The sequence below is a fragment of the Equus caballus genome, chromosome 7 (assembly GCF_041296265.1).
Source record: "Equus caballus isolate H_3958 breed thoroughbred chromosome 7, TB-T2T, whole genome shotgun sequence".
Classification (NCBI taxonomy): domain Eukaryota; kingdom Metazoa; phylum Chordata; class Mammalia; order Perissodactyla; family Equidae; genus Equus; species Equus caballus.
Window position 1 is genome coordinate 42,645,611 of NC_091690.1, and position 13,002 is coordinate 42,658,612.

The window sequence follows — 13,002 nt, forward strand, 5'->3', positions numbered from 1 at the left end:
TCCACCTGGAAGAACGCTGGAAGAGCCAACCACGGCAGAGAGCAGAGGGAGGGATCAGTGCTTCCCCACCGGGTGTCTGCCTCTTGCCAACTCAACTTCCTTCTGCCTGGGGGAAGCCCATTCTCTCCCCCAGGGGTGCTCCTCCAAGACCCTTGCCCTAGCGCTGTGACCCAAGGAGGTCAGGGTGGCTACTACAGGGACCTTGAAAGCAATTAGAACCTAAAGGCAAGGTCCACACCTCAGTCCTGGAACAACCAAGAAGGGGCTGCAGAATGCAAGGAGCCTAGGAAGTGGTGACATGTCCCCCCCCTCACCCGGACAGGACTATGCGTGACCTGGTCCTGAGGAAGACCCAGCTGTTAGGGAAGGAGCTGGACCACACTCCAACCTGTGCTCGTTGAGAGCATCAAACATTAGTAAGATCTCAGGAAGATGGTGAGGGACCAGCAACCCCAGGGGAAGAGCTGACTCTTCGGAGGGTTAGGGAGGAAAGGGGGGCACTATGCCTGACGCTGCCAGGGAAACAGTGCAGAAATGGGGGTGGGACTGTTCCTGGACACCAGCGTGGCCCCAGACAGGTTTCCATGGGTGCAGAGAATGCAAAGCAGACCTCAGGCATTCGAGGTCCCTCAGGGTGCATGCAGGGCCACAAGGGGCTTCTGTGGAAAGCTCTAGGTGTGTTGGCAGCAGGATGGCGAGGTGTCTGAGTGAGGAAAACGGCGGGAGACTCTAGGAGAGGGCTTGACATGTAGGGTGGGGCTCAGAAGCTGCAGCTAGGTGGGACCAAGCATGGCCCAGTGGGGCCATTGGAGCAGCATGATGTGGGGAACCCAGAAGCCGTGGGGAATCGAGGAGCAGAGGCTGCCAGCCCCATAGAGGGGTGAGGGGATATGGTTTGGATTCCCCTGTAAAGGAAGCGATGGCCCTGCCGAAGCCCCGTCCGCCTGTCCGCCCCCCGCCCCGCCCCAGCCGCGGAGCTCCCTTACCTATTGAGCTGAGGAGAGGCTTGTCTCGACAACACTGCCCAGATAGCTGAGATCAATCAGAAACAAAGCAGTTATCAACACGGGCGCAGGGGGACCACCCACGCACACCCAGAGAGGGGAGGGGGAGCACAGGGACCAGAGAACCGACAAGCGAGGCCAGAGAATGGGGTGAGGGGAAGGAGAGGAGAGAGACAGAGACCCAGACGCAGGCACGATGGGACGAAGCAGATGAGAGCGCGGCACAAAGCACAGACGACAGGGCTGCGGCGCACAGCATCTCCGGCACAGACAGAGGCACGGTCCCCACGGCGCCTGCCTGGCGTCCTCGCTAGAGCTCTCCTCCACCTCCCTGGGCCCACTCCCTTCTCCCCCACAGGAGCAGGGTGGGGGTGGGAGGTGAGGCTCGCACTTCCAGGTACCAGAGAGGGTGGGAGTGAATGGGGCAGGGGAAGGGCACTGGCCTCCCTCCTGCTCAACCGCCTCCCATCCTGCCTACCACCGGGCCAGCCTCCTCTGCTCTGCTCCCCTGCACAGGCGGCCACATCAATAAGAGAGACCAAAGGACGGAACCAGAGAAAAAGAGAGAGAGGGAGGGAGGGAGGGCAGGAGGGACTGGGGGCACTACAGAGACGTTGCAGGCTCCTCTGAGCAAGTCGGGCCAACCCAAAGAAGATGGAGAAGGAAGGAAGACAGAGAGAAAGACAGACTTGAGAAGGAAGGAAGGGGAGGAGAGGAGGAGTTAAGAAGAAGAGGAGGAGGAGGAGGAGGGCAGGGGAAGAAAGACAAGAGAAAAAGAGGCACAGAAAGGTGTCCAGGCCAACTCTGGTACCTGGAATACCAGCTGCTACAGTTTAGAGTGTGCTCTCTCAGGCAGGCTGACCGCAGGAGCTGGTCTGTCTGTCTGTCTGTCTGCAGCTTCCTGCAAGGCACACAGGTTGGGGTGGTGTATGTGGCTCCAGGCCTGAGACTGTGCTCCCAGCCTCCAGGATACGCCCTCTGGTGAGGCTGTGGGAAGGGCCCAGCACTCACTAGGCTGCTAAGGGCAGGAGGTTGGGAACAGGAGCGCCCCTGGCCTGGTGGTCCAGGGAAGTCAGGTTTCAGGGTCCTGCTTAGCAAGGAGGAGGGGCCAGAAAAGAAAAGGAGGCAGAATACAAGGTCTGTGGGCAAATCCTGGAACCCCCCCACAGCCAGGATCACAGGGATGTGGAGAGTTCTCCACTCCAAGAGGAACCAGGCTGACCACTCACTCGGACACCACCTTCCCTCCCCTGTCCATGTGTGCACACTCCCCGTCATCCTGGGGGCCCCCTGAGAGCGCTGAGCTGGGTGGAAAAGATCCCTCATGCTCCTCGCAGGGTACCTGGGCAGGTGAGCCGCTACCCCAACCCCAATGACCATACCCTGTGAATGCCACCAAGCCCAGAACTCCTTTCCCAAGGGATGCTGCAGCATGTCCAGACAAGCCCTGTCACTCAGGTAGATGGAAGGGGTGGAGGGCGGGGAAGGGATGGGGAGGAAGATGACCAGGTGTGGGTGGGCAGGAGAAACCAGCTCACACTCACCCTGAAGTAGGTAAGGGTGGTGGGGGGGGCTCTGGTCTGAGCAGCTCCTCCCCCATCCTTCGAGGGGAAGACGTCTGTCCAAACACATCCAAGTTGTCCCCAGGCCCGACAGGGCCCGGCGGAGGGGAGGGGTAGCCTGTGGCCAGAGTGGTGAAGCCCATGGTGGGCCGATAGCTGGGGCTCCCACTGCGGCTGCTCTGGGAAGGGGAGCCTGTGGATGGCGTAGACTTTCGGGAGAAGCTGACGGCGGCCGGCGGCTGAAGGGTGATCTCGGACATCTCCGCCTGCTGCAGGAGGCCCGGGCGAGGCCGGGCCCGGGCAGCCAGTTCAGGGGAGCCGGTGCGGGAGCTGAGGGGGCTTTGGGTCAGAGGTGAGAGCCGGGAGGGCTGTAGCACCACTTGATGTAAACTGGGCTCGGCGCGCCTGGCCTGCCGCGGGCTGGGCCGGGGCCGGGGCTGGGGCTCGTACCACCGGGTGTCCAGGCCAAATGTGCTGGGGCCGCTGTGCCCCCCCGGCTCGGCCGGCTCGGGGTAAGGCAACACGGGTATGCCCATACCTTGGCTGGTATGTCTTAGCTGCCCTTGGCTCACCAGAGGTTGCATAGGTCTGTCCTGCCACTTGGTGGCAGTGGGCACTGGGACGGGGCCCCTGCCCGGTGACTTGCCTGCCCAACCCTTTGGCGCCTCCAGAGACAGGATGCCCGGGTAGGCCGCGGGCACCTGGAGAGAGGCGGGGGGCAGTCCTCGGGGGAGGCAGGCCTTTGGCTGCAGACTCTCGGCTACGTCACAGGGGTGCAGCTGAGGGGGGAACATCATGGCCGGGGTTTCCAGGCCCCCAAAGGGGAACTCTGGTGGGCCCCAGGGCTCAGGGGAGCGCCCTCCTGTGGGCGTCTGAGTCAAGGGCAGCGTGCTGTTGGAAGCGTTCTCTCCATTTTCCTCAGGGATGGTGGGGTGGCCAAAAGGCCCCTCACTGTGCAGGGGTGGGGAGGACATGACGGAGCTCAAGGGGCTGCCCACTTCTGGCATGTAGAAGGGCGGCGGCTCCACCTCCCCAGGGCTGCTGCTGCTGAGGTACCCGTAATACTGGCCATGGTGGAAGGGCCGGGGGGCGGGGGGCCTGGCTTGGCCTGTGGCCTGGAGCCGACCTTCCAGGCCACCGGGGCCCTCCAGCCCACGGGGCTGGAACCGAGGGCTGTATGCTGGTGGTGGCAAGTAGGACTCCTGGCTGGATGACAGAGGGGTCAGCTGGGACTTCAGGGCAGCCACAGACGTGGGCACCAGCGGGTCCTCATTCTCCTCATCCGACTGGCGGAACTCAGGGTACATGTCCGTCTCCTCCGCAAAGGGAAAGCCCTCGATGCGCCTGCTCTTCATCGAGGGCTCCATCTCTGAGGGATCCATCACGAAGCGGCCATCCGGACCTCTGCTAATAAGCTCGATGGGCGTCGTGGCCTCTGCCTCGGCCTCGGCCTTAGCCACACTGTACTTCTTGCTGCTGATGGCCCTCTTGGTCTTCTTGTACAAGGACAGCTCCTTCTCCCTGGTGGGACTGAGCATCCTTTTGGCTGCTGGCTGGGCTTGGTCATCGGAGGACTCTGACGGGGCCCGGAGTGTCCGGATGCTCTCGGGGCTCACCTTGCCGGAGGACAAGCTGTGGGGGCGAGGCAGAGGAGGAGGGATGAAGGGGGGGACACCTAGTCCATGACTTCTTTTTGTTCTCTTGACAAACAACAAGCACAGACACCTAGGAATGTGACGCTAAGGAAAAGGAGCGCAGACAGGCTGTGTATTTCAGCACGAAATACTCTGGCCAACTCTCAACTGTCTGGATGCATGCTGTCCCTCTTCTGAATGAACACCCACACTTCTACCTGGATTCTGCCCTGACCCTGTTGTTTGCCACACTTTGTCTAGTCACACCTCCAACTCCATTCCCAGGGCGCTCAAGAAATGCAAGCTCATTTTAACATCAACTTAAGCAAAACATATTAAGAAGGCAAACCTACTAGGATGAAAAAAAAATATCACAGACACACATTCCAAAGCTAAAGAGAAACAGATTACCTGCTAATTTGGATTGTCTATACTATCGCTCCCTCTATTAGTGTGGACAACTTAAAATTACCTTGCAGATCAATTAATAGTAAACAGCTTAGAAACACTGTCCTAGGGCTGAGCAAGGCAAACCCTCTACCAGTCTCCTCTCCACCTTCCACCCACACACCATTGCATGGTTCTCCCAGGGCCAGGGACACTTACGGAGACTCTAGGCTCTTCCTGCAGTGCGTGATAGAGAGTGGAGGATCTGGAAGGAAAAAGAAGTGGAGAGAGAGTCTCCTGAGGCCCGAGACAACAAAACTCATCCAGGGGTCAGCAGGGCCAGAAGCAAAGCCACAGCGGGAAGCAGCCCCTTTCAGCGTCTGGCATCTTTGGTCCAGTTCAGAGGTCTGTGCCTTCACCCTAGCTCTGCTTCCATCCTTCTCCCCACCATCCCTGCTTCCTTACTCCCTCTTTCAAATCAAGTCCCACTAGCAGTTCTACCCACAAGACCCCACTTTCCCTATTGCCAAGGGGGATATGCTAAAATGGGCTGTCTCTCCTGAAGCAAAGCATGGCAACGGGGCCCGCAGAACCAGACGGGGGGCAGACACCCACCTTTTTTGCGCTTGAGCTTACGCTTGCGCTGCTTGTTGACAAAGCAGGCGGCCAGGGTGCTGAACAGGATGGCAGCTGCCAAGAAGCAGATGGTAGCTACGATTCCAGCCAACACAGGCCGAGCCAGCCCCTCATCAGTCAGGTCCGGCTGCGGGAAGATGTCTGCAGGAAGGGGCAGGGAACATGCATGGGTCCCTCCCTCCCCCAAGGCCTCCACCGACTCTGACCCCCAGCCCCTAAGTATTCCCCCACTTCTGTAGCACAGACAACGTCAAGGCTCAGGCTCCATGCTCAACGCTAACACTGCAGTGGTTTGTACAGTGGGGGAAGAGGGGCCATTGACAGTAGTCAAGAAATCGCTACACAGCTTGTAAAGAAGAAAGAGCATCTATATCTTACCCCATAGAGATAACTTCAATAATAATCTATACTTGTCTGGTGCTCTTTGCAAAGTGCTTTCATGCATATCAGCAGATATTCTCACATTAACCCCATGAGGTAGACAGAGCGTGTGTTACTGTTCTCGTTCTCTAAATGAAAAAATCTGTGATTGGCTGAGTTTGAGCAGCTTGCCTATAGACACTGCACTATCAGTGTCGAAACTACAGCAGTTATTCTGACCTCCAGCTAGTATTCTCTGCCATTTGCCATGCCCTCTCTACAAAACGAGCACCTAGACATGGAGGCACCTTGAGGGTAAAATACCACCGCAGGGAGACGAGTTGTTACTACAGAACTCAGATCCATCCATCTCTAACGTGCTACAGTACAGAAGGTGAGCGACTTCTACAGGGAAGATCAGCATGTCCCGGTGATCTCAGTGCAGACTCCTGGAGCTGGCAGGGATGGTAAACACAGGTCCATTTCCCCGTTTTACAAGTAAAGAATTGATCTCACTTTGTGCCCGAATGTGACAGACCAGGACTAGACCAGGCTGCTGTGTCATACTTCATAGGACAGTCATATTAGTGGCTACCACTCTAGGTTCATTAAAGGGAAAAGCTATATATTCTGATATATTTGGCCAGAATCCATTGCTATGTTGATAATAACAATGGATAAAAATAACCCAAATGATGCTGATTGCTTGAGTGGAAAATGAACATTACAGCCTTTGGAAACGGGGGCTTAATTAGGGGGAATGCTGAGGTCGCTGCACCCTCATTCACCCAGGAGGACTCTCCCAACTATGCATGTTTCCTTTCAGGAGTCAGACATAAGCCGCTAAACACAGAACAGTTCACTGAGATGAGCCCGCCAAATCCTCAAGTCTTCTATTCTGGCCTTGGCTACATACTATATTCCCTGTTCCTCCATCTTTCTGAGTCTCTTCCCTGGAGGAAGCCAAGACAGAAGTACACTGGATTCTGCTGCCTACAGGAGGTACTTCTGTAAAAAGAAAAAAAAGCTCCACGGTGCCTAATAGCCTAGTATACAGGACAGAAGTCATGCTCCACTCCCGCCAACCTTCTCATGCCCCTTCAGTCCCCCCCCAGATCTGCCACGCCAGCACTTCCGTAACCCTACGAGTTACATGCTGCATGAGCTTCTTGGCCAAGCTCCTTGCCCACAGGTCCTCGGGGTCTTTGTGTGAGCAGTGCCCAAGGGAACAGTGCCACTGCTGGATCACTAAGCAGGAGTATCTTCCCATACCAAGGGAGCCAGCTCACGGCGGGGGAGGGACCCTGCTATGTTTCAGAACTGTAGCTGGAGGAAGATGTGTGGAAATGGGACCAGGGCCAAAAGAAAGAAAGATAAATAGAGAAAATGCTAGGAGCTGGCTTTATTTAGCCTGGAAAAATCTAGGGAGAGGAAGGAGTAATGCAAAACAACACCAAACAGCAATTTTCCAAATAAAACCACCATAATTATAAAGCAGTCTTATAAGAGGCAGTCAATAAGTCCTTGTTGACCTGTTGTCTCTTTGCTCCAATTCACCGCTGGAGGAAACAGAAAATTCATGGCAAAAGAACTTAAATCAAGCTCTTTTTGACTGCTATAATGAGAAAACTTGCTGAAGTTCTCTCTGTGGCTATCTTACAGAAACTTTTATAAACACAGCCCTTTAGTTGGAGAAATCTTATCTATCGTGGAAGCAGAAGCATGCACGTTGGGGGTTAAGAACTGCTACGACTCACGCAGAGTCAAGCAGAGCCCTCCTTGGATTCAATCTAGCCTCTCTTCCTGTAGTAGCTACTTCACAAAGGGCCTCCCACATGGCTCTGGGGCTTCTGTCGCTGTAGTCGTAAGAGAACTCCCACCCCCAAAGTACCTGTGCTGGAGACGCCGGCGATATTGCTGGGCTCGCTAATCAGATCCTGCATGACGGCCAGAACTCGGAACTCATACCAGGTGTCCTACAGCCCCAGAGACAATACCCTGTCAGCCGAGGGACTGGGACAGCCCTGACCCCACCACCACCAACCCTGCAATGATCTCTCAAGGAACAGGCACCTGAAGCAGTGGTGTACTGGAAGTGTTTACGAACCGGCTTTCTGGGATTAAAATAGTCCTGATTTGTAGCATTTGCCAACTGCCATGGTGCAAATACTCCCACCATGGCTGATTTCAGGCTACACACAGGAGGTCTCTGAAAGCAGAGATGGGCAGAGATGCACACATGGGCTCTCAGGAGCCCCCATAAGCCAATTCCAGCACTAAAAGAGCGTCCAGGGAAGGAAAGACAGATGAGACTGTCTGTATTCATGAAATAAGCGGCTTCCTCTCTCCAGCTAGGGAGCCAGTAAAGGGGGGTCAGCAGGAAAAAAACAACGTATTCCCCTCCAGGGCCTCTAATCGTCAAAGGGCAAACCTAGAGGACAAGCTTGCTGGGAAATCCTTTGCCCATCCCAGGTTAGACTCCCAGACAGGGGCTGAGGCCAGATCTGGTTAGGCATGCTGTGCCCCTGCCCTGCCCTGCCCTGCCCTGCCCTGCCCTAGCTTATGTCAGCACTTAGAAAAACTCCTCAAGGCAACACAACTGCCCTCTGCCACTGAGCTGAGAGAATACAGGACCAGCGGTGAGGGACAGCATAGGGCTGGCCGTCATACCCCTGAGTAGGGTCACTCAAAGCTTCCAGAGACTCTAGAAAGAGACCTGTCACTTCCAGAACTTAGGAAGAAGAGTTAAGGAAGAGCTAGACCCTCACCTGTGACAGATCCTTGGCAAAGAAGTCTCCATCAGTGCCTGGGATGGCATCATCTAACGTCTCCCAGCGCTCTCCAACACGGAACTCCATGATGTAGCGATCAATGGGAAAGCTATGGTTGGCAGGAGGCAGCCAGGACAGGAGCACACCCTGCTGGGTCCGGTTGGCTGTGAGGCACCTTGGTGGGGTGACCAGCACCAGGGGTTCTGGAGTTGTGACAGGGAATGCTGCAGCAGAGGAGATGAGAAGGGAAGATGGCACAGGGAGCGCTGAGGGCCTGCCTCCTCGCCCACCCTGGTGCTGCCTTCCAGCTCAGTACGTGTCCCTGGGGGTGCCGTGACCCCAAAGGGACAGTCACATTCCCACGCTCCAGCCCAAGCACCATTTCAGGGACAAGAGTGTCACATAAAAAGCCCTCCTGATCTGGGTGGGGGGAGGCGGGTGGGCAGGGCAGGCAGAGCAACTGGGCCCGGAACTTCATGATTCTATTTTCAGAGTACTTCTAAAAAACACACACAAGGGAATTCAGTATTTCAAAAGGAAAAAGAAACTGGGAACTAGGGCTGGCCCCGTGGCCGAGTGGTTAAGTTCGCGCGCTCCACTGCAGGCGGCCCAGTGTTTCGTTGGTTCGAATCCTGGGTGCGGACACTGCTCATCAAACCACGCTGAGGCAGCGTCCCACATGCCACAACTAGAAGGACCCACAACTAAGAATATACAATTATGTACCAGGGGGCTTTGGGGAGAAAAAGGAAAAAAATAAAACCTTTAAAAAAGAAAAATTGGGAACTACAAGGAAGAAAAAAGAATTAAATGTAATTAGATTATCAATAAGATAGTATCCTTAAAAAGATACTACAAAACATGTCTTTTGTCCTCTTCCAAGGAAGCAGAAAGATCTCCCCACAGCACTCTGACCTCTTCCAATCCCCTTCTTGGCTCAGGTGGAAAAACAAGGCTCAGTGAAGGAGCCCCGGAGCGGGCTAAACGCCCTGTCACCACTGTCCCCTTTGGTGGCTGGAGTGGTGCCACCTGTTCACAGCTGCCCTCTCTGGCTGAGAGAGGACAGCAAACATAAGTGCAGCCAGGCAGGATGCGATCAAGGAAGGAAAAGCCGGCCTGGCTAGAAGATTCGACAGGGAGAATCAGCCAGACACCTGCCACCAAATGAGGCCAGGGGCCCAAGGAAAGAACTGGGAGGGGCCTCTGTGCAAGGACGAAGGGCTCCCAGTGTCCCCTGTGCAGCCACAGGGAGATGCAAACATGTGGCCTAACAAGGAAAGGTAAAGTTGGAAGCCTCTTCTTTCTATCTAAGGATGCAACAGGAACCTGGTCAAAAGTGCTCCAATGTGGGACGAGGCACTCTGGTCCAGACAAACCCCACAGGATGGTATGCAGATCCTTGCTGGGAGATCAAATGACAAGACGTATAAAGCACTTAGCAAGGTGCCTGGCACATAGTAAGCAATGAATGCGACAGCTAGGACCATCAATCACCGTCTCTATCTATCTCAGTCAGCTCCTCCAGGAAACATCCTCCAGACCCCAGCCCAGGCCCTCACCTAAAGTGTTCACAGTGACCACCTCACTGAAGGCGCTCGTTCCCAGCTTGTTCTGGGCCAGGACGCTGAACTGGTATGCTGTCTCAGGCTCCAGGGCATCCACTAGCAACCAGCTGGGTCCCGGTGGCACTGGCAGAGACAGCCAGTCATGGGGCCCGAACTGTGCCCGCTTCATCCTGGCCAAAAGAAAGAGAGAGGATGGGGACAGGGGGGTGGGTTGGGTTACATTGGAGACATGAGAAGGCACACAAGGTCTTCAAGGGGGCTGTTGGGGGCAGACCTGGCCTTCCCAGGTTCAAGGACAGGAAGAGGTAATGACCAAGGCGGGATGACCTACTCAACTTTGGCTGTGCAGATCCTCAGGACGCCAGGTCACCAGCCACTACTGATACCTCTTCTACTAGAAAGGACCCTTAGATACAAGTAATGCTCAAGACACTGGTCAAATTACCAAGTGCATTCAGCAGAGCCTCATCCTGCTCACAACCATAAGAATGGCTCTGCCTTGGGAGAGCGAGGACACTGGGAACAAGGCAGGTACCATATGGGGATGTGAGGATAAGCAACTCAGCAACAGCTGGGTGAGGGAAGGAACCCAGGTGAGCTCGGCTACCCAGCCCCCAGGGACAGCCCAAAGTGGGACCTAGAGTCACCCAGAGGGCTCCCTCAGCCCACCCAGGTTTGGTTATCTGAGGAGGCCCAGGGTATATGGCAAAATGACCAGGAGTATCCCCACCGTGGGGACCAGGATCCCTGGGGCCCTAAGGGTTAGAAATCACAACCAAGGGGAAGGTCATACTACGCATGGAGAATAGTGGAACGAGGGGTGAGGGTCATCCCTTGCTCTACTCAGCCCACCTAACTCTCCATGGGCAGCAAAGCCTGCGTCTGCAGTGCAGTGCCCTGGCACCACCACAGGGAGGAGACATCATCCTGTGGGACTGAGACACTGGCAGCCCTCTTCCTGCAGCCCTGAGTAACAAGGTGGTGGATGCCCACCAGGTGCCCCTCTAGGCTTAAAGGCTCACTACGGTGTATGCCCAGGAGTTTGAGCTGAGACAGCAGAAAGCACAGCAAAAGGAAGCTAGCGCCAAATGTCTGAGTCAGTACATGGAGAGTTAGAGGCAGCTAGAAAGAAAAGAGGGAAGGAGACCTCCTCAACCTCTGCAACTGCCCTTCCCGGCCCCAGGCACCAAAGCAAGTGAGCAAAGTGTGATAAAGCAATGCAGATGAGCAGCAGTGCGGAGCAGAGCCACAGGCAGCAAGGGAGACCAAGGGCATAGACCAATCTATGCCCAGACCTTCCCTTCGGGCATCCCCAAAGATGGCTCAGCCATGCCAGAAGCCCTTCCCGGGCCCCGCAGGGGCCTGGCAGCACCATGATCTTGTAGCTGTCACCAAGTAGGGTTGTTAGGAGGCCCCTGCGCCTGCCCTGCCTCAGAATGAAGAAAGATAAGGGGTGGGAGGATGTTCTGGTTGCAAGAAGAAATTTCCCCAAGCTCACCATCGAGGTCCAGTTTGCCTATCCAGAACTCAGAATTCTAGGATAATCAGAATCTGGGAAATATCCAGCAAACCACCACAGCAGGAAACAGGGCAGGTTCTCCCTCAGCTCCCCGTGTGTTGAGAAGTGTATCAAGAACTCTCCTGAATCTCCAGGAGCTGCCCTCTGGAATGTGGCGCTTTCTGCTCCCCAGGCCCTGCTCGAGCCTGGCTGGGAATACGCTCCCAGATGAGAAAGGTCTAGAAAGGAGGAAGTGAGAGGGCTCGTCCTCCCAGCTCAAGGATGTCACCCATGATGCAGGTGGCCGTTTCTTGGCTCAGGATAGGAATGGGGGAGAGGGAAATCCTAGGGTGATGGGAAGGAGGTCAGCCGTGGCTTCTCTTTCCACCATTTCTGTACCTCCTGTCTTCAGCCTGCTTCATGCATTGCTGATATCTCTAGCTACCCAAGGTTTGGGCAAAGATTGCAAATCACTGCATCCGGATAAATTAATAAGAGATAAAAAAAACAATAGAGAGACACAATCCTAGAGAGAAAATGCAGATGCTGAAGACAAGGCCAGGAAGGTGAGCACCATGTCACACTGATTTCTGGAACCACTGGGGAAGGGACAGAATAAAAATTAGATTTTACACTTCCAGCTGGGCTGTTTCACAATGCCCTTGAGAATTAGGAGTCTCTTCCAGACTCCAGAGGACACAGGAACCTAGAAGAAGAATGAACCAAGGACACAAAAAGGGGTAGTGAGATAAGCTTGGAGAGAGTTGCAGAGGGTGATGGACAATTCAGGCAACGGCCCAAATTGGCATCCCAAACCTTCCAGGCTGGGAACACAGGGACGCCCAGAGTCCCTCACAGACACACCAACCCCCACAAGAACCTAGTCACTGTGTCAGCACCCCTCACCATCTGGAGGTCTGTCAGGCAAAGAACCATATCCTTCTCCTAACCTCCATCCAACCCAGGGGCTGAGTCGGGGGGTGGGGAGGGGAGAAGCAGAGAGCAAAGCATGCGGGGGTGACTCACAGAGGTCCGTACCAAACTGAGAATGTCTGCTCGAATCCTCCATCATAGCCTGGCTCCCAAGACACGTTGGCAGTTGTCATGGAGACCTGGACCCGGACACTGCCTGGGGCATGGGGGCTGGTGCCTGGAGACCAAGTGGAGACCTCTCAGACTGAACAGAATTGAGCCCATTGAGCTGGGCTCCCATAATCTTGCTGCACAGTAGCAAAATGCAGCATCCCAAGTGGTGTGATTAGGGATGAGGGATGCTCTGAGGAGCTGGTGCCCTGGCCCCACTAGGTAGTAGGGTTGAAGAAGGAAACCTGTCCCACCATGCAGTCTAGTCTATGCATCAGGAGATCACATGAGCATTAAGAACATGGGCCAAAGGGAACCAGAACCCTTGTCACCCCAGGCCAAAGTCCTGTGCTCATCTGGTGAGCACAGAAACACTCTCCCTTAGGGTCACAAGGCAAAGACAAAAAGCCCCTCTCCTGTAAAGTTCTCTGGTCTCATGAGACAGCCATATTCCACCCAAACACCAGTTTGAGAGACAGCACAACAGAGCAATTAACAACTT

At 55.2% G+C, this 13,002-nt stretch overlaps 1 protein-coding gene across 10 annotated transcripts in view; it reads right to left on the reverse strand.

Moving 5' to 3' along the window:
- Positions 1–13,002, reverse strand: part of IGSF9B (immunoglobulin superfamily member 9B) — a 59,855-nt gene that overhangs the window by 20,931 nt on the left and 25,922 nt on the right. For 4 of the 10 annotated variants that reach the window (XR_011440897.1, XR_011440898.1, XR_011440900.1 and 1 more), the window contains 8 exons: positions 12,444–12,567; positions 9,914–10,089; positions 8,352–8,578; positions 7,475–7,559; positions 5,203–5,364; positions 4,807–4,852; positions 2,549–4,198; positions 987–1,032 (listed from right to left, as the gene is read on the reverse strand). Coding sequence is in view for 6 of the 10 variants with exons in the window: in XM_023645154.2 (XP_023500922.1) it covers positions 2,549–4,198; positions 4,807–4,852; positions 5,203–5,364; positions 7,475–7,559; positions 8,352–8,578; positions 9,914–10,089; positions 12,444–12,567 (2,470 nt within the window). In the remaining 4 variants the exon portion in view is untranslated. The remainder of the gene's footprint in view (positions 1–986; positions 1,033–2,548; positions 4,199–4,806; positions 4,853–5,202; positions 5,365–7,474; positions 7,560–8,351; positions 8,579–9,913; positions 10,090–12,443; positions 12,568–13,002) is intronic. The other 6 variants (XM_023645154.2, XM_023645152.2, XM_070273922.1 and 3 more) reach the window with 2 other exon arrangements.